The 19,385-nt window shown below is 43.4% G+C and overlaps 1 protein-coding gene across 1 annotated transcript in view; it reads right to left on the reverse strand.

Moving 5' to 3' along the window:
• The window catches only part of Khc-73 (Kinesin heavy chain 73), a 785,588-nt gene extending 767,105 nt beyond the window's left edge, over positions 1 to 18,483 (reverse strand). The window contains exon 1 of the mRNA XM_071670193.1: positions 18,327 to 18,483. Within this exon, the coding sequence (XP_071526294.1) occupies positions 18,327 to 18,375 (49 nt within the window). The 5' untranslated portion in view covers positions 18,376 to 18,483. The remainder of the gene's footprint in view (positions 1 to 18,326) is intronic.
• Between the last annotated feature and the right edge of the window lie 902 nt (positions 18,484 to 19,385).

Here is a 19,385-nt window from a genome sequence, read left to right on the forward strand (position 1 = left end):
CACAACCAGTCAGCAGGTCTGGCGGTGGTGGTACGTAACACAGGGTCCTACTACCCCGGGGGTGTTACTGAACACAGGGTCTTAGTACCCCGGGGGTGTTAATGAACACAGGGTCCTACTACCCCGGGGGTGTTAATGAACACAGGGTCCTACCACCTCGGGGGTGTTAATGAACACAAGGTCCTACCACCCCGGGGGTGTTACTGAACACATACACACCAGCAAATAACTACGCCATATCTCTGGCTTCTTCTCGGACCCTCCCTGTATCTAAGGTTTCCCCCCCACACACACACAAATGCCACAGGAATATAAAAACCCCACTGGCGTACTTCCTACAGATGGCAGGACATCACTCACGAAAATGCCTTACCAAGATCACACACCACTACGATAGACTGTCATCATCAAATATGTACGTACTGAGTCCACATCAGCATGGGGCAAGTGAAGGAGACGGCGAAGTCAACATATGGCAAGGTCGTCGCGCGAGTGCTCTCACTTGTCTTCCGATCTTACGACATCTCGTATTTACGACAGGATGGATGTGGGCCAGAGCCCCACACCACCACAACTCCCTCAAACTCCCACACACCCTGAGCCCCACACCACCACAACTCCCTCAAACTCCCACACACCCTGAGCCCCACACCACCACAACTCCCTCAAACTCCCACACACCCTGAGCCCCACACCACCACAACTCCCTCAAACTCCCACACACCTTGAGCCCCCCACACCACCACAACTCCCTCAAACTCCCACACACATCATGAGATACCCTGGCCCTCATAGTCACACCATGCAAAAAATTCCACGGGCGAGTCCGGCCACACAGGCAGGTGGGAGGCACTGCACGACCACCCGACCCCCCCGCCATGTTCACCAGTGACCAAATGTCCACTGTGTGTGGGAGGTAAAGCGAGGCCGCATACAACATGGGGAATAATACCGTGGCTTCCCTTTGATCTTGAGGCTCTGCTACAGAGATGTTGGTTCAAAGAGACACTAAAGCTGCATTGAAGCTTGTAATACAAACGTAAATAACATACATATCTATCTATCTACAAATGATATACATATATATATCTTTTTTTTCTTTCACACTATTCGCTATTTCCCGCATTAGCGAGGTAGCGTTAAGAACAGAGGACTGGGCCTTTGAGGGAATATCCTCACCTGGCCCCCTTCTCTGTTCCTTCTTTTGGAAAAAAATTTAAAAAAAAAATAGAGAGGGGAGGATTTCCATCTCCCCGCTCCCTCCCCTTTTAGTCGCCTTCTACGACACGCAGGGAATACGTGGGAAGTATTCTTTCTCCCCTATCCCCAGGGTTAATATATATATATATATATATATATATATATATATATATATATATATATATATATATATATATATATATATATATACAGAGAATCTAACGCAAATAAGACTTCAAATGTCTTAAGAACATAAGAAACGAAGTCTAAAGAGTTTTCAGTGGAAAGAGAAAACCTGCACTTAAAAAATGGACACAAGTCGGATGAAACATTTACTGGGAAAGATATGTGAGAGAACACAATAGCCTCAACCAAGCAGTGTAGGGGGGAAGAATCAACCATCATAATGGCCCATCCTTGAGTTGCTAACGACCACACGGTAACTACGCGATACGATGGGTTGCCGGGTTCTTCCAGGCCTAGAAAATGACGGTGGCAGGTCAGCAACCAGATCCCGGGTGACAGACACAGGAGTGATATCAACAGAGCACAGAGAGTGAACCAACGCCAGGCCACAGGAACTAAGATATTTTTTCGAGGTCAGTTTGAGAGAGGTAGAGAGTCAAGGATTTCCCCTGCCTAACTCGTCGTAGGAAACCCGTCCCACACATGGCATCTGTGTTCCATACGTAGAGCACTTTGCACAAGCCTGACGAATCTATGAGAGCATGTTTTGATATCTGTGTACAGTTGGGTTTGCAAGACAGAGACGTCATGACGCTCAGACCAAGACTGTTTCCATCATAATATGTTTATGATGCATTATTACATGACAGCTAGAGACTGGGTGTGAACGAATGTGGCCTTTGTTGTCTTTTCCTAGCGCTACCTCGCGCACATGCGGGGTGGGAGGGGGTTGTCATTTCATGTGTGGCGAGGTGGCGATGGGAATGAATAAAGGCAGACAGTATGAATTATGTACATGTGTATATATGTATATGTCTGTGTGTATATATATGTACACGTTGAGATGAATAGGTATGTATATGTGCGTGTGTGGACGTGTATGTATATACATGTGTATGTGGGTGGGTTGGGCCATTCTTTCGTCTGTTTCCTTGCGCTACCTCACTAACGCGGGAGATAGCGACAAAGTATAACAAAAAAATAAAATAAATAAATATATATATATATATATATATATATATATATATATATATATATATATATATATATATATATATATAATTCGCGTTCTACAAGTCTGAAACTTAAGTAGCTTTCTGAGAAATCCTGAACATCTGAATTTAACGAAGCTTAGCCAATTCGAAACTTAACCTTGTATACATACATGAACCATGTCTCTTTACTACTGTGTAATTACCTGCCTATTCGTAAAGTATGGGGAAGGAATTTTCCACTAGGGAGGCCCCATTTGTATGTATGTGTGTGTGTGTGTGTGTGTTATGTGTGTGTGTGTAACAGGCAGTCATTCCCCCCGTTCCATTACCGAGCCGAGCACACGCCCTCTGTCCCACAAGAGTAATGGGTACCGGGAGGGAGGAACGGCGGCAGTTAAAACGTAATTGGTACAGCATCTACCTACGCTCACGTCACCAAGCGTCGCATCGCCCTCACCTTCCACACCAGGCTCCACACTCCCTGCTCGATCTTAGTCAAGGCACAGCACGAACCCACGACAATATACCTGCTACCGATCATGCACATACTGGAGGGGGGGCGCTGTCAGTCTTCCCCCCCAACCTCCTTCCCGCCATGCCACCACAATCAAGCAAATGCTCTTGAAGCAATCAATGCTTCTCCCTTGCGCCTGCCACCCACCATACGAGTGCGAGTGGTGATTATCATCCCCCTCTCCTCCCAGCCACCAATGAACCTCAGGTACGCGGGACACAAGAGCACCGGTGGCAACACAGGCTACTCGCCCCCCATCAACTCTCGACCCCCGAGCAACACCGGGCAACACAGGCTACTCGCCCCCCCATCAACTCTCGACCCCCGAGCAACACCGGCCAACACAGGCTACTCGCCCCCCATCAACTCTTGACCCCCGAGCAACACCGGCTAACACAGGCTACTCGCCCCCCATCATCTCTTGACTCCCGAGCAACACAAAGCAACACAGGCTACTCGCCCCCCCCCCCCATCAACTCTTGACCCCCGAGCAACACCGACAACACAGGCTACTCACCCCCCAACTCTTGACCCCCGAGCAACACAGGCTACTCACATCATCAACTCTTGACCCCCGAGCAACACCAGGCAACACAGGCTACTCGCCCCCCATCAACTCTTGACCCCCGAGCAACACCAGGCAACACAGGCTACTCGCCCCCCATCAACTCTTGACCCCCGAGCAACACCGAGCAACACAGGCGACTCGCCCCCCATCAACTCTTGACCCCCCTAGCAACACCGGGCAACACAATCAGAAGACGCTCTTGTCATCCTTACCAAGCAAAACATGTGAGGGGAAGAAGACGAAGTAAACCAGTCGTGACTCTGTCACTCCAGAACCCGAGGGGAGGGAGGAGTTAAGTCAGCCCTACAACGACCAGCCATGATGAAGCGTCTTGTCTCCCTAGGGACAAGACGTCTGGTGGGGGAGAGTAAATTGAGAGGAAGGGGGTGGTTCCTCCCATTACCGTGCTGGGCCGTCCTGCCTGTCTCTCCACCACCCAAGCATAAAATGACACACGTGCTACATCGCATCAACACCCACGTGAGCGTGGCTCGTGCCCCACCATTCATGGAGAGAGAGAGAGAGAGAGAGAGAGAGAGAGAGAGAGAGAGAGAGAGAGAGAGAGAGAGAGAGAGAGAGAGAGAGAGAGAATCTTCATCTCCACACCATGGCATGTCAACGTTACTTTAAAAGAAAAAAAAAAAACATGGAAAATATATGCATACATTCTTCTTTTTCGTAGGGTATAACTGTCAGTTTGGGGGTAGTGCTACGTTGGTCGTGTTTGTGTGTGTGTGTGTGTGTGTGTGTGTGTGTGTGTGTGTGTGGGGGGGGGGGGGGGGTTAGTACTGGTGGGTCAGGGTGACCTGTGATCAACCGGCCGGCAGCTTAGGTTAATGGTTCCCTTCACATCCCGAACTGGACAAGAACTATTCACACTAACTGGACAAAATAATGTCAAGCTTTTGTTGGGGGACTTTTATCAGTCTTGCCCATTTACACACACACACACACACACACACACACACACACACACACACACACACCTTTTCATGGTTTTTCCCCGACCGCTTCACATAACCTGGTTCTGTCCAGTGATAGAACGTTAATACTTGTATACCACACCGTTCCAATTCACTTTATCCCATGCACGCCTTTCACCCTCCTGCATGTTCAAGCTCATACCACTCAAAATCTTATTTACTCCATCCTTCCATCTCCAATTTGGTTACCCGTCTTGTTCCTTCCACTTCTGACTCATATGTTCTTTGTTAACCTACCTTTCTTCACTTACGTCCAAACCATTTCAGCACATTCCCTTCAGTCTCTTAACCACTACTCTCTCTTACCCTCTTATCACTTACTCGAGAAAACCACCTCATACAACATAATGTTAATCAACTACTCTCTCTTACCCTCTTATCACTTACTTGAGAAAATCACCTCATACAACATAATGTTAACCACTACTCTCTCTTACCCTCTCATCACTTACTCGAGAAAACCACCTCATACAACATAATGTTAACCACTACTCTCTCTTACCCTCTTATCACTTACTTGAGAAAATCACCTCATACAACATAATGTTAATCAACTACTCTCTCTTACCCTCTTATCACTTACTTGAGAAAATCACCTTATACAACATAATGTCCTCAAGTATTTCATTTCCAATGCATCCACCCTCCTCCGCACATCCTCATCTATAGCCCATGCCTCGTGTCCATATAATATTGTTGGGACTCCTGTACCTTCAAACAAACATTTTTGCCCTTATAGATAACGATATTTCCACAAATTCTTCGTACTCCCAGAACCTTCGTCCCCTCTCCAACACTCTGACTCACGCTTCCATTATTCCATTCCACTCCCTTATATCGAAAGCACTTCACTTCCTCCAATTTTTAACCAATCAAACTCACAACCCAACTAAACTGTTCCTCGACCTTGCTAAACCTAATAACTTTGTTTATATTCACATGTACTCGCAACTTCCTCCATTTACACTCTTCCCAACTCAAACACCAACTTCTGCAGTTTCTCACTCGAATCTGCCACCATTGCTGTATCATCAGCAAACAACTAACTCACTTCCCAGACCCTCTCATCCACTACATACTCGCCTCTCTCTCCAAGATTTATACTTACCTTCCTAACCACCCTATCCATCAACAAATCAAACAGCCATGGTGACATCAAACACCCCTGTCGCAGACCAACTTCACTAGGAACCAATCACTCTTTTCCTACTCGTGCACATGCCTTGAACCCAATAAAAACTTCTCGCTGCTTCCAGCAGCTTTTTCTCCACATCCTAAATTTTGAAGACCTTTCACAAGGCATCTCTGGCAACCCAATCATATGCTTTCTCCAGATCCATAAATGCCACATACAAATCCATCTGTTTCTCTAAGTACTTCACACATACATTCTTCAAAGCATTCAGCTTATCCACACATCCTCTACCATTTCTAAAACCACACTACTCTTCCCGAATCTGATGCTCTGCACGTGACACCACCATTTCAATGACTGGCCTCCCCATACAACTTACCTGGTATACTCAACAGGCCTTTAATTCTGTAGATTAAAACTCACATTATCTCCCTTGACTTTACACAACGGCACTACAGCACCACACCATGATCAATAGAAACATTGAAAAACTCTAGCTATTCCATCAAAAGCACGTTGTTTTTTTTTTTACAACAAATTCAACTGCAATACCATCCACTTCAACCGCCTTGCCACATCTCATCTTACGTAAGGCTTTCACTACCTCTTCTCTCTTTACCAAAGCATATATATATATATATATATATATATATATATATATATATATATATATATATATATATATATATACATATATATATATATATTGTATACAGGTAGCGACGCAGTCAATGGACTGTATCAGAGCATGTGAAGCAGTCGGGGTAAACCATGGAAAGGTCTGAGGGGCCTGGGTGTGGACAGGGGACTGTGGTTTATGTAAATGATATATGAAAGCTAGAGAATGGATGTGAGTGAATGAGACTTTTCTTGGTATGTTCCTAACGCTCGCTTACTACCACGCACGGCGAAGAATTGTGATATATATATATATATATATATATATATATATATATATATATATATATATATATATATATATATATATATATATATATATAAGGTTTAGTGATTCTTGTAAGAGTGTCCGATAAGTTCCCACGCTCGTCCCATGCCCATGCTGGCCAGCTAGCCTCTGCACGTACCACTGCCTACCTTACTTGTATCATTAATGTTGACCCGACCGAAATAACACTGGCTCGGCGTTCACCTCACGGTATCCTCTTGAAGCAAGCATCCCTCTCCCTCCTAAAGCACAAGTTCTTCCCCTTCTAAAGCACAGGTCCTCTCCCTCCTAAAGCACGGGTTCCTTTCCTCCTAAAGCAAGGGTTCCTCTCCCTCCTGAAACGCATTACGCTCTCTCTTAAAAGCACGAGTCCCTATCCCTCCTAAAGCCATGATTTCTCTCCTTCCTAAAGCACGGGTTCCTCTCCCTCCTTGAGCAACAGGTTCTTCTCCTCCCTCCTAGAGCACAAGGTTTTCTTCCAAGCACAGGTTCCTCTCCTCCCTCCTAAAGCTCGGGTTCCTCCACCCACTGTCTTCAGAACTGTCACAGCGGAGCGGAAGCGTCTGTCTGGTGGTCGTGTGGTTACAATACACAAGCCGCTGGTACCGGCACAAATCTATCAGCCTAGCCAACATGCAGGCAGCACACTATGCGTTCCCAGCAAGTGAACTTCTGGATCTAAAATATTTACATTTGTAACATCAAAAATGAAAATACCTGGCTTCACAAGGTCGTGGTCCACATGCCCCACACAAAGGCCTTCCCATTTCAAAGATTAACCATCATCAACATATTTGTGTGCGTTAAACATTATATAATAAAAGTCTGGATCATATGAAGGTTCGCCAACAAACCCGACCCTACATTTTTTTCTTTTATTGCGGGGGGGGGGGGGGGGGGGGGGGGGGGGGAAAGGCAGGATTGGGTTGGGTCAGGTTAGAACCTGCTGAGTTAGAATCGGTTAAATATGGTTAAGTACAAGAATAACCTAACCTAACCCAGCCTAGAAAAAAAATGGGGGAGGCAGCAATTTTCTTGCCCAAAAAATATTCTCGAACGAAAAATCCTGTAACATCCCCAATTACTTCTTATCTTTATCTGTATCAAACTAATATATATATATATATATATATATATATATATATATATATATATATATATATATATATATATATATATATATCCCTGGGGATAGGGGAGAAAGAATACTTCCCACGTATTCCCTGCGTGTCGTAGAAGGCGACTAAAAGGGAAGGGAGCGGGAGGCTGGAAATCCTCCCCTCTCTTTTTTAGATTTCCTAAAGAAGGAACAGAGAAGGAACAGAGAAGGGGGCCCAAGTGAGGATATTCCCTCAAGGGCTCAGTTCTCTGTTCTTAACGCTACCTCGCTAATGCGGGAAATGGCGAATAGTATGAGAAAAAAAAAAAAAAAAAAAAATATATATATATATATATATATATATATATATATATATATATATATATATATATATATATATATATATATATTAGTATGAATTATGTACATGTATATATATGTCTGTGTGTGTATATATATGTGTACATTGAGATGTATAGGTATGTATATTTGCGTGTGTGGACGTGTATGTATATACATGTGTATGGGGGTGGGTTGGGCCATTTCTTTCGTCTGTTTCCTTGCGCTACCTCGCAAACGCGGGAGACAGCGACAAAGCAAAAAAAAAAGTAAATAAATAAATAATAAATAAATATATATATATATATATATATATATATATATATATATATATATATATATATATATATATTGTTGCCCAGTTATACCGTAACACTACAAAACAAAAATTATTTGAAAGCTCTCGAGACTCTTACGTTGTGTGTCAAACCAGACTACCGTCCCACACGCTGAATCATACATTCCTACAGAGTGTAAACGCCAACAGAATACGGCCAAATAATGCTCAGTGAAGGACAGCGCATGCGCGCCAAAAAGCCAAAAAGTCCCACTGGACATAAAGCAAAAAAAAAAAAAAGGACACACTAAGTTGGACGTTTACTGCCGGCCCATTGGCTAAACTTCCCGCAAGGAGGGCGTGCATGACCACCAGACACGCACACCCACTTGCCCCGCCTTTCCGCGGGAATAAATCCGACTCTCTTGTTCATCTCAGGGAATAAAAATCATCCACGAGACGACAGCGGCCTCCGTCACCCACAGCCTCGGCCAAGCACCATAACCCGAGCCACACGGCTGGCTCAACGAACTGCCTCTAAACACCTACGCTACTGTACCCATAATGATAACATCCTTCTGTCATTTACTTCATCTCCCTCCGTGTGTGTAGACGGGTAGTTCTAGAATTCAACACGCCACATAAGGCCGAATTTCTTGTCTTTACATCTGGCATTATATTTCAGGCTTTCGAATTTCTTGTCATTACATCTGGCATTAGATTCCAGGCTTTCATAAAAGTTAATTCCTACGAGAAATGGAACCATGTCTGCAATACGGTGATGTGCCTCCATTACAGTACAAGCCACGGGCGACTTACTGAGCATCTGGATCTAAACCTTTTTAACAGTATCATCTGGATCTAAACCTTTTTAACAGTATCATCTAGATTTAAACCTTTTTAACAGTATCATCTGGATCTAAACCTTTTTAACAGTATCATCTGGATCTAAGCCTTTTTAACAGTATCATCTAGATCTAAACCTTTTTTAACAGTATCATCTAGATCTAAACCTTTTTAACAGTATCATCTAGATCTAAACCTTTTTAACAGTATCATCTAGATCTAAACCTTTTTAACAGTATGTTATGATCCAGAATTCAACGCTCAAGGGTGCCTGCCCTTTTCCACACTAAAACACTTCAGACGTTTATCTTCTTCCTTGAAACGTACTCCGTATTCCCATCCACTCCTGTATTGCTAGTCCTATCCTAGCCATATTCCTGGCATCACTGTCATCACAAAAAAATATCAACTACCACTACTACTACTACCACCACAATCATTATACAAAATCATGTCATCTATTATTATTATTTTCATTACCAACATACTTTTAAATATATATCACTTTAACTCTTGAGCACGATGGTACGGACAATGAGCACGATGGTACAGCTCATGAACACGATGGTACGACCCTTGAACACGATGGTACGACCCTTAAACACGATGGTACGACCCTTGAACACGATGGTACAGCTCATGAACACGATGGTATGACCCTTGAACACGATGGTATGACCCTTCGGTATAATGGCCAAATTCCTAATGGGTCTGGTCAAAGGATATACTTATCATACTCATGGGGTTATAACGTCGCGCTGAAGAGGCTAAAGCTAAATTTTAAGCTTTATCTTATCGGGTGCACGTCACGCGGCGACGTTTCCTGGAAGACCCGACAACCAGCGACCACCATTGCTAACGTACCTACCTTCCAGCGCTCCCACCCATCAACAAAACAATCTTCATGGGTTGTTGCACATATACTTAAATACAGACCAGCAACATAAAACAACCTGGTGAATCAGCCCTTTATTAAATAAAGCTTCGTTGCGGACAAAGCTGAGGGTAAAAGACAGCACGGCGTCTTCATGCGCTCATGCTGAACATATGTACCGCAAATGTGGGACAATTGAATCATATTTAGTCCTGAGCGTTCCATCGAGCTCAAACACAAGAAGAGGGACCCGCGGGAAACCGAAGACAGAACTCCAGTTTGGACCCACGACCGAGCAGGTCCTTCAGCAGGAAATGGTCCACAACTCCACATTCAACTCAACACGTCCTCCGACAGGGCACTACTTCAGATCGACAGCATTCACTTCACAAGTCTTGCGACTGGAACTACTCCAGACCTGCACCGTGTGCGCCACACGTCCTCTGCAGCCACTCGCCTGAAGCATTCCCGGCATTACACCAGCTCCGGGCGGCAACAGAGTAATCAAGAACACCTACAAGTGTCTCAGTTCGCTGAGGAAAGGCCTTGGGTGGACTCTTGTAGTCTAATGACGGAATGAGACTCCTGACTCTCAAGGAACACACGGTCAATCACGGTTAGCAAGGACTTGAGTCACTCAGGGCTGGCAGCGACCATACAGACACTCGTGACTTGCAAGGAGCTGCCGCAGTCATTCACGAATCGCACACACAAAAAAACTACTACTCACTCGCGGTCCAGGAGAAACTATGTCACTAATGGCTCGCCGGAAACAAACGGAGTCAGGTAAGTCTTTCCGCTGGGCCACAGGAAACGACATGATTTAAAATGGAGATAAGTTTCAACTCCTCCGGTAGAGGAGAATGAACAAAATCAAAAGCACTATAAGATGAACAAGATAAATGACCTTTTGAGTAATAATGTCTTACCTTTGGAGAAGAACACAGGCAAATGTCACCTCTTCAAAAAAAAAAAAAAAAGGATGTAAGCTGGATCTTGAGGACCTTCAAGACATGGAAGGAAAAAGCAATGAAGACGCTTTTCTGGGCGTTACTACTCTCACGAAATATATATATATATATATATATATATATATATATATATATATATATATATATATATATATATATATACTGCTCTGTACTACCATTACCATTCATGGCGGGCGAAGATGTTACGTGGGTAAGTGATCAAAGATCTTTCACGGCCCATGTAGACGTGATACAGGAACTGAACGACTAAAATCACTGAGGCTCTGCTCTCAGGAGGGCAGACGGAAAATGTATCTTTTACACTTGTAAATTCTTAAAAAGAAGAAAAAAAAACATGGTCTCTAGCACGGAAGACGCTTTAAGATATAACTGGGGCCCAAGACTATTCACCGATATGCCTGCAGTCATCAAAAACACTACGGAGTACACAATGGAGAACTTGAAGACCTTAAAGTATTTTTACAAGTGTACCTGGAGTCAGCGGTCCGCGGCTTCCAACTCTGGTCGACACAGCAGACTGAACTTCGTCCGGGTTGTTGGGGTACAAGACCTCCGAACACAAATCCAAGCAAGATTTGTATGATAAACACGATCATCCAAGTCTCAGTAGGAGTCACCCAAAGTTTGCAGAATGCAGAAATCACCCAAGGCTCGCAAGAAAGTCACTCAAAAGGTTACAGAATACAGGGGTCACCTGAGAGTTGCAAGAACCAGACGGAGTCACAATTGTCTCGCAGTGTAAGTAATGACCTTGCACCCTCTGACCACCACGGTAGTACTTTTGGGTAAGCACCAATTAAAAAAAAAATATATATATAGTATCGACTCGTAAAGGTCAGGTCAAGGGTCACGCCATTAAAAACTAAGGGTCTGACCGTCATTCACAAGAAGTTATATGCTGATTCCGTATTCAGCCAGGTGTTCAACTGCTCCAAAGAAACAGACATGTCCGTCCCACTGCATCTCCACTAAAACAAAACGTAATACATTGTCAACCACTTTCCGGGCTTTACGTCTAAACAAGTCTGCTCAAGAATCTAGGCTGTCTACTGCGTCGCAGTCAGGTGATAGTTAATAGAATAATATCAATACCTCATTAAAATCGTTACGAATCGCTGCGTCGAGTTCGAAAACTGTTCCTCAACGGTAAAATATTTGCTCTCGTAAACATACCGCTCGCTCCACGTACTGTAGTACTGAGCCATCACTCACAAACGCGTTACCGCTGAAGTGGTGGACCTACAAGAGCTTGTCGGTGAGGCAGCAGGCAAGGGAAAAGTCCCTTGTAGGACAAGCGAGAGAGCATCCCTTCCTACAACCATCTAATATTTACACCAACACTGATACAACTAAGCATTACCTCCTGTAGGGGCATCAAAATTGGCGCGACAGTCTCGTCAACTGATGAAGTCAAGGATCAATAAACCTAAGTCGACTTACTATAAGCCTTTCCAAGAGCCGTATTAGACAATACGATTTTTACTCGAGAAAATAGAACTCGCTCACCAGGAGATGCATCATCAACACGGTACATACCGAATATACAAGGGAGTCGGCCCTTGCAACGTCAGGTTTCTCAGTGTGGTGGTATAGTCCCTAAACCTCCAACAAAAAATTCAAAAACCATCGACGCGTCATCGGAGGCAGTCACCTGGGCACTGGGGACATTCAACCAGTAAAGCAACACAAACACCAGACAAAGACATCAAAGCGATAGTTCTATACCGACAATAATGATGGCGTATGACGCCACTATCGAAAAAAGCTGGCGCTATAGCTGCCGGAAAAATCAGGAAGGTTCTACAATGACCACAATAATTATTCAGTGAAGCACCAGAACTACAGAGAACTGAAACCTTGATCACACTGTCGTTTCGTACGAACGAAGGAGCGATACGAACGAAAATAATAATCAAAAGGCCAAACCTCTACTATGCGTAGGAGAATTATTCACAGACTGAAATGGAAGATAATGCAAGTTACATCACCCGGAAAACATAATACTAGAGTATGACAAAATGAAATAAGCTTCCAGCGTCCGGGAACGAACATTATTCAAATGCCTGCAAATACTGCGCACCGGCATCGAAACTAAACACGAGGCTACTCGACTTCCTAGATCTACCGCAGTATACCGCATCACCCAACCTCCAATGCTACACTATCAATTTTTCGAAAAAGAAAAGCTGCGGGAAAAAAAAAAAAGCCAAAGGTTCTTGTTACACAATCCGGCTGCGGAGGTATTGGCGATGGCTGCCCTGATGATGTCTCATGGCTAGGCAGGCTACTGACGAATATGTAACCGAACGAACCTAAAGAACACCAAGCCATCATGACTGTGCTGAGGGATAGAGGGAAGATCCTAAAGAACGCCTAGCGATCATGGAGCAATGACCGAACTGACAAACATACTTTACTTTGGCAAATCTAGGCGTTCGTTAAAGTGCTGTCGCTGTCCCAACTGATTAAAAATACATGAGAGCCATTCTCCGTACCGTCCTTATGCAGCCAGCCCGGCACAGCTCAACTATCAAAATTACAGCGAATCAAGTACAAGCGTTACCACCTTTAGTTTACTGATCGTCATTTTTTCCTACACCGTGGGCTTTAGGTGGCATAATAACTGGCGGTAAATTTGCAAACATAGAGAGAACGTACACTCCATTTGAATTTTTCTAAACCTTCCATCAATTAAATTACTGAACAACGCCAGTGCTTTTTGGCATTTACTTCGGCCACTGTACTGACGACCACCTGCACTGTGCGCTGTACATCAACTGCGCTATCGCCTATAAAACATTTATTTTTCTTCAAATTAATTAAACATCGCTTTAAAAAAAATCGTATCAATTTGTCTTTTGTGCAATCCTAGATTCTACATGAATTTTTCAACTTTCTGATTTATGTGTCGTGTGTATATATATATATATATATATATATATATATATATATATATATATATATATATATATATATATATATGTGTGTGTGTGTGTGTGTGTGTGTGTGTGTGTGTGTGTGTGTGTTACCGGATTCCTACTGCTCGAGAAGATTACATCACGCGTGTAAAGGTCCCGCTGGCGAGGCGGTTTCACTGGAAGTAGAGTTTCGTCAGATAACTCCATACTTAAAAGGAGTCTACATTTCTCCGCTACTGGAAGTATCTCTGCGTTAGGCTGCAGGAGCCTTTGGAATTCTTAAGTCCTAAGCAACACTTGAGATCATTCATAGACATTGGTCCTTGGGAAACTAAGTATGTGTATATACATATACCGGGACCCCCATTATCCAGGGGGTTCCTCTGGCTCGAAGGGTGTTATATTCAGCAGCAGGGACAGGATGGACTCCTTTCAAGCGGGTGGTTCTTTAAAGAGACTGTCTTCGTCAACCGATGACAATAATGCCTCGCGTCGTAACCTAAGACAAGCGGAGTCCGGTAAACACACACACACACACACACACACACACACACACATATATATATATATATATATATATATATATATATATATATATATATATATATATATCTTCTGTTTCCCATTTTAGAAAGTTAAAATGGATTGAATCAGGGCATGTGAAGCGTCTGGGGCAAACCATGGAAAGTTCTGTGGGGCCTGGATGTGGAAAGGGAGCTGTGGTTTCGGGCATTATTGCATGACAGCTAGAGACTGAGTGTGAAAGAATGGGGCCTTTGTTGTCTTTTCCAAGCGCTACCTCGCACACATGAGGGGGGAGGGGGATGTTATTCCATGTGTGGCGAGGTGGCGATGGGAATGAATAAAGACAGACTGTGAATTGTGTGCATGTGTATATATGTGTCTGTGTGTGTATATATGTGTACACTGAGATGTATGGGTATGTATATTTGCGTGTGTGGACGTGTATGTATATACATGTGTATGGGGGTGGGTTGGGCCATTTCTTTCGTGTTTCCTTGCGCTACCTCGCAAACGCGGGAGACAACGACAAAGCAAAATAAATAAATAATATATATATATATATATATATATATATATATATATATATATATATATATATATATATCGATTGATTGACTGATTGCTAATTGTCTTACAAAGAGTTTTACACTCGTATTGCCCTCTCTTTTAACTTAGTATATATGAACTGTCTTTACTCCTACGTGTGTATACACACATACCAGTCTTCGCTAGGTACCTATTTCTAGACTAGCCCCAAGAGGAGAAGGAACACCTGGATTAGGTGTAAGCCAACTGCCACGTCCAGAATTCGAACCTAAGCGGGTTCGACTCCGGGATGGCCCGTAGTGAATCATGACAAGTGACAAACAACTACATCATGGAAGCCTCTCTCTATCACTCTTTCTGTGTGTGTGTGTGTGTGTGTGTGTGTGTGTGTGTGTTACCTGACTCCGACAGCTTAAGGTTAAACTACGAGTTGAAGAGTCATCTTTGAGGTGGTTTTTTTCATCGTTAACCGAAACAGAATATACGGGGCTCAAAGAGCCTCTAAATGGAACTTGAAAACTCGTTTCATTTTCCTGCTTTCGCGTTAGCGAGGTAGCTTTAAGAGCAGAAGACTGAGCCTTTGAGGGAATATCCTTACTTGGCCCTTCTCTGTTCCCTCTTTTGGAAAATCAAAAACGATAGGGGAGGAGGATTTCCAGCCTTCCGCTCCCTCCCCTTTTAGTCGCCATCTACGACACGCAGGGAATATGTGGGATATATTCTTTCTTCCATATTCCCAGGGATATATATATATATATATATATATATATATATATATATATATATATATATATATATATATATATTCCAACTTAGGGCCAAGGTAAGGCGGGCTCCTTAAGAGCGGGAAGGTTCGCCACAATACAAAACTCCTTTCTGATTTCTGATGTTTATATAAAGCCTTGCAGAAGGAAATTTCTCGCTCGTGGTGTCACGACTTGCAAGCGCAATCCAAAACCATATATATGTCTGGCGAGGTGGCGATGGGAATGAATAAAGGCAGACAGTGTGAATTGTGTGCATGTGTATATATGTATGTGTCTGTGTGTGTATATATGTGTACACTGAGATGTATGGGTATGTATATTTGCGTGTGTGGACGTGTATGTATATGCATGTGTATGGGGGTGGGTTGGGCCATTTCTTTCGTCTGTTTCCTTGCGCTACCTCGCAAACGCGGGAGACTGCGGCAAAAAAAAAAAAAAAAAAAAAAAAAATATATATATATATATATATATATATATATATATATATATATATATATATATATATCCCAGGACCCCTATATAGGGATCCTGTAACTTCAGAGCTACGTTACATACAGAAACTAGGAAATTATGAACCAATTTAAAGCAAAAAGTACCTCGACGGGATTATGATCCCTTTTATCAATTAATGATGATGCATCCTTGCCGACGGTGTTTTTTTTTTTTTTTTTTTTTACTAGCGGTGTAACAACAAACCGGTGGAGGCCAGGTATTATCTTATTACAACTCAAGGACCCCCCCACCCCCTTTCTTTCCGGGGGGGCTCTTGCAACTTCAAGGCTGCGCTACACTCAGTAGCAAGGACAGGATGGATTACATTGAAGCCAGAAGTTCTCTGGCCATACTGTAAACCATTTCGTCAAGTGACAGAGGTGATTCAGGGTTGAGGTCAACGCCGAGACTGAAAAGTCACACTGACGAAGCTGTATCATCGTCAGTTGACCTAACAGACTCAGTAGCCTTATCAGAGAACTCGATTAGAATCCTTCGTATCCCTGCTAATGAGTTGAGTGCAGCCCTGGAGCTGGAAGATTCCCCGGAAACACACAGTAAAATAATACGACGTATTTTATAACGCAAGGGAAGGAAACCAACAACGCACGAGTGATTTTAAAATCATAAAGCACCATAAAAAGTTTTTTTTTCCCCCCCACAGCTTTAAGCGACCCCAATAGGTTATGTGTGCAAAAGTGTGTATGAATGTTCCCTCTTGGAATATATATATACTGGGGAGATAAGTGAGAAGAAATTTAGAGCATATTACCGCTCCCTGGCAGAAAACGAGATAGCAAGTGGGGGAGTCAGCATGTAGTCTGTACATCAACGCTAACTCAAGGGAAGTGGGAGGGAAACATGGAAACCTTTATATATGACGGAGGCCGGTCAACGGCATGCAACCTAGAGAAGAGAACAGATTGGCTGACATCAAAAATATTTCGACAGCGAGAATGGCACTTGAAGTACTGACTTAACAAAAAGCAATTCTGAACTACTGAACCGTCAAAGGATATGTCGTTAGTTTATGTCCTCCTTTGCGTTAAGGCCACAATCTTTTTGTTACCTCGTATCCTACTTAGCTAGTTACATACAATCAAGAAATAAAGAAGTCGAAGGAAACATGAACAAGACATCGCATCTATATATCATACCAAATGTAAAATAATGCGAACATCTGATGGCAAAACTGATTCAAACTAATTCAATACTCACTAACATCATAGCAAGAGAAATTTCTAAGCGTTAGTTCAACAGGAACAGGGCGGACAAAAAAAAAGGAGGACAAAGGAGTCAACAAAAGGCCTAGCTGGAATGGAAAGCGAACCAGGATGGGAGTCCCGTTTGTGTCTGTCCAGCGGTCGTGGCTGCCAGTCCTTACTGTAAGCCCACACCTGCAACGCCTCACTATAGAAGATGCACTTCTACATCACACCACAGATGGAAGGGGAGAAATTTCATCCTCCGTGACCTTCAATGGTAGTAAAACTAAACTAATGCATGCTCTTTCCAACTCTCAGCTTCGCTTGCATGTAGCACGTTTGAGTACCAAGGTAAACAATGTGACCTCAGGCTAAGAATGACGAAATCCTGCCCAACCTTAGCCTCACCTCGGGTTGGGAAGGGTGGTGGGGCGGGAGGGGCTGAGGTAGTCATGGGACTGGGAGGTGAGAGGGAGGGCACAATCAGCTGACATGTGGTATGTAGTCACGTCAACACCTTTTGCAAACTCTTATAATTCCGATACTGCATCGTTGCGAAGCTCAAAGTCACCTAATGAGAATCTGCTAATCCAGAGATCTCAGGCGGCCACAGTCTGGACATAAATAAATCAAAACACAGATAATATAATGGTGTATTGTGGTGATTTCATCTGCTCCCGAGACAGATCTACGCTACTTATCGATCCATTTTGTCGTTTATCGCTCCGTATACATCCCCTTGCATCTCCAACCACTGTACACCACCTCACTACTAGATCTCAAGGAAAAGAAAGGTACAAAACATGAATAAAGAAACTCTACCGACTAGATGAAGCCAAACTGGTTAGCTTAGCGCCGATTTCAAAACACGTCTAGCCAGCATTACCTCACCTATTCTTCATGTTCATGCATTACTCACCTCGTCTGTTGAAGGGCCGGACCCTCACGGCCACTCGAATCTTATCCATGACGGAGGACTATGTGAAACACCAAAACACCGGATACTTTTTTAAAATTCACTTCATATTGAGGCTAAACAAGTTTTCACACTGAGAGCGTAGCAACTGGACCCCTCACACTCTAGTCGCAAACTGAGTCAGAACATCCGGGGACCCGAGAACAAGTTGCTCGCGGCGATAATAGATGCCAAACGTCACAGTCTTCTTATCTTAAATCACTTTAGAATACGATTCCGAATGGACACAATTCCTTTTGAATCACATGTAATACATGTATCAAACGTCTGATTTTGATTTTGAACAAAGTAAGTCTCACAAATGAATAAGAAAATATTACAATATTCTGGAATTATTCAGGGGTCCATTTTCTATGATCACCCACGGTAACGTTATCAGTGACTTGTTCATTTTGATCAAGTGAAATATGTAGCGTTAAATTCCAGAATTAACCTGATATGGCAATGTTTTATTATTACGTTCATGCCAAATATGAGCTCGTAAAACTTAAGGAAAGTGTCTTCTTAAGAAAGAAGTATATCTCAGTTTTCTTTCTACATGTTCCAGTAACTCGTACACCCACACACACTACTCGCGCGCGCATGTACACGCACACACGCGCAGGGGCACACGGACACACACACATGCGCACACAGACATAACCACGAGTATAATACTTCCTCCAGCGTAGAGCATGTACACGTTATCACAAATAAGTAATCACACACACACACACACACACACACACTCACACACACAGGAGGAAGGACAAGGAAGATACTGAGAACCAGAGATAATGTAAGCAAATGAAACAACGTAAGCGTAGCGGAGGTGACTGCAGCGACAGCTGGAAACCTTAAGACCTCCATGAGGGATGTGAGAGGTGAACAGATGAGGTCTCAAGCATGAGAAACCCTCCCGTAAACACACACACACACACACACACACACACACACACAAGATCATCCTATTCTCCCCCCCTCCCTTTCCTCCCCTTCACCACCCGTCAATGGGGCGTTCAA

The sequence above is a fragment of the Panulirus ornatus genome, chromosome 14 (genome assembly GCF_036320965.1).
Source record: "Panulirus ornatus isolate Po-2019 chromosome 14, ASM3632096v1, whole genome shotgun sequence".
Lineage (NCBI taxonomy): Eukaryota > Metazoa > Arthropoda > Malacostraca > Decapoda > Palinuridae > Panulirus > Panulirus ornatus.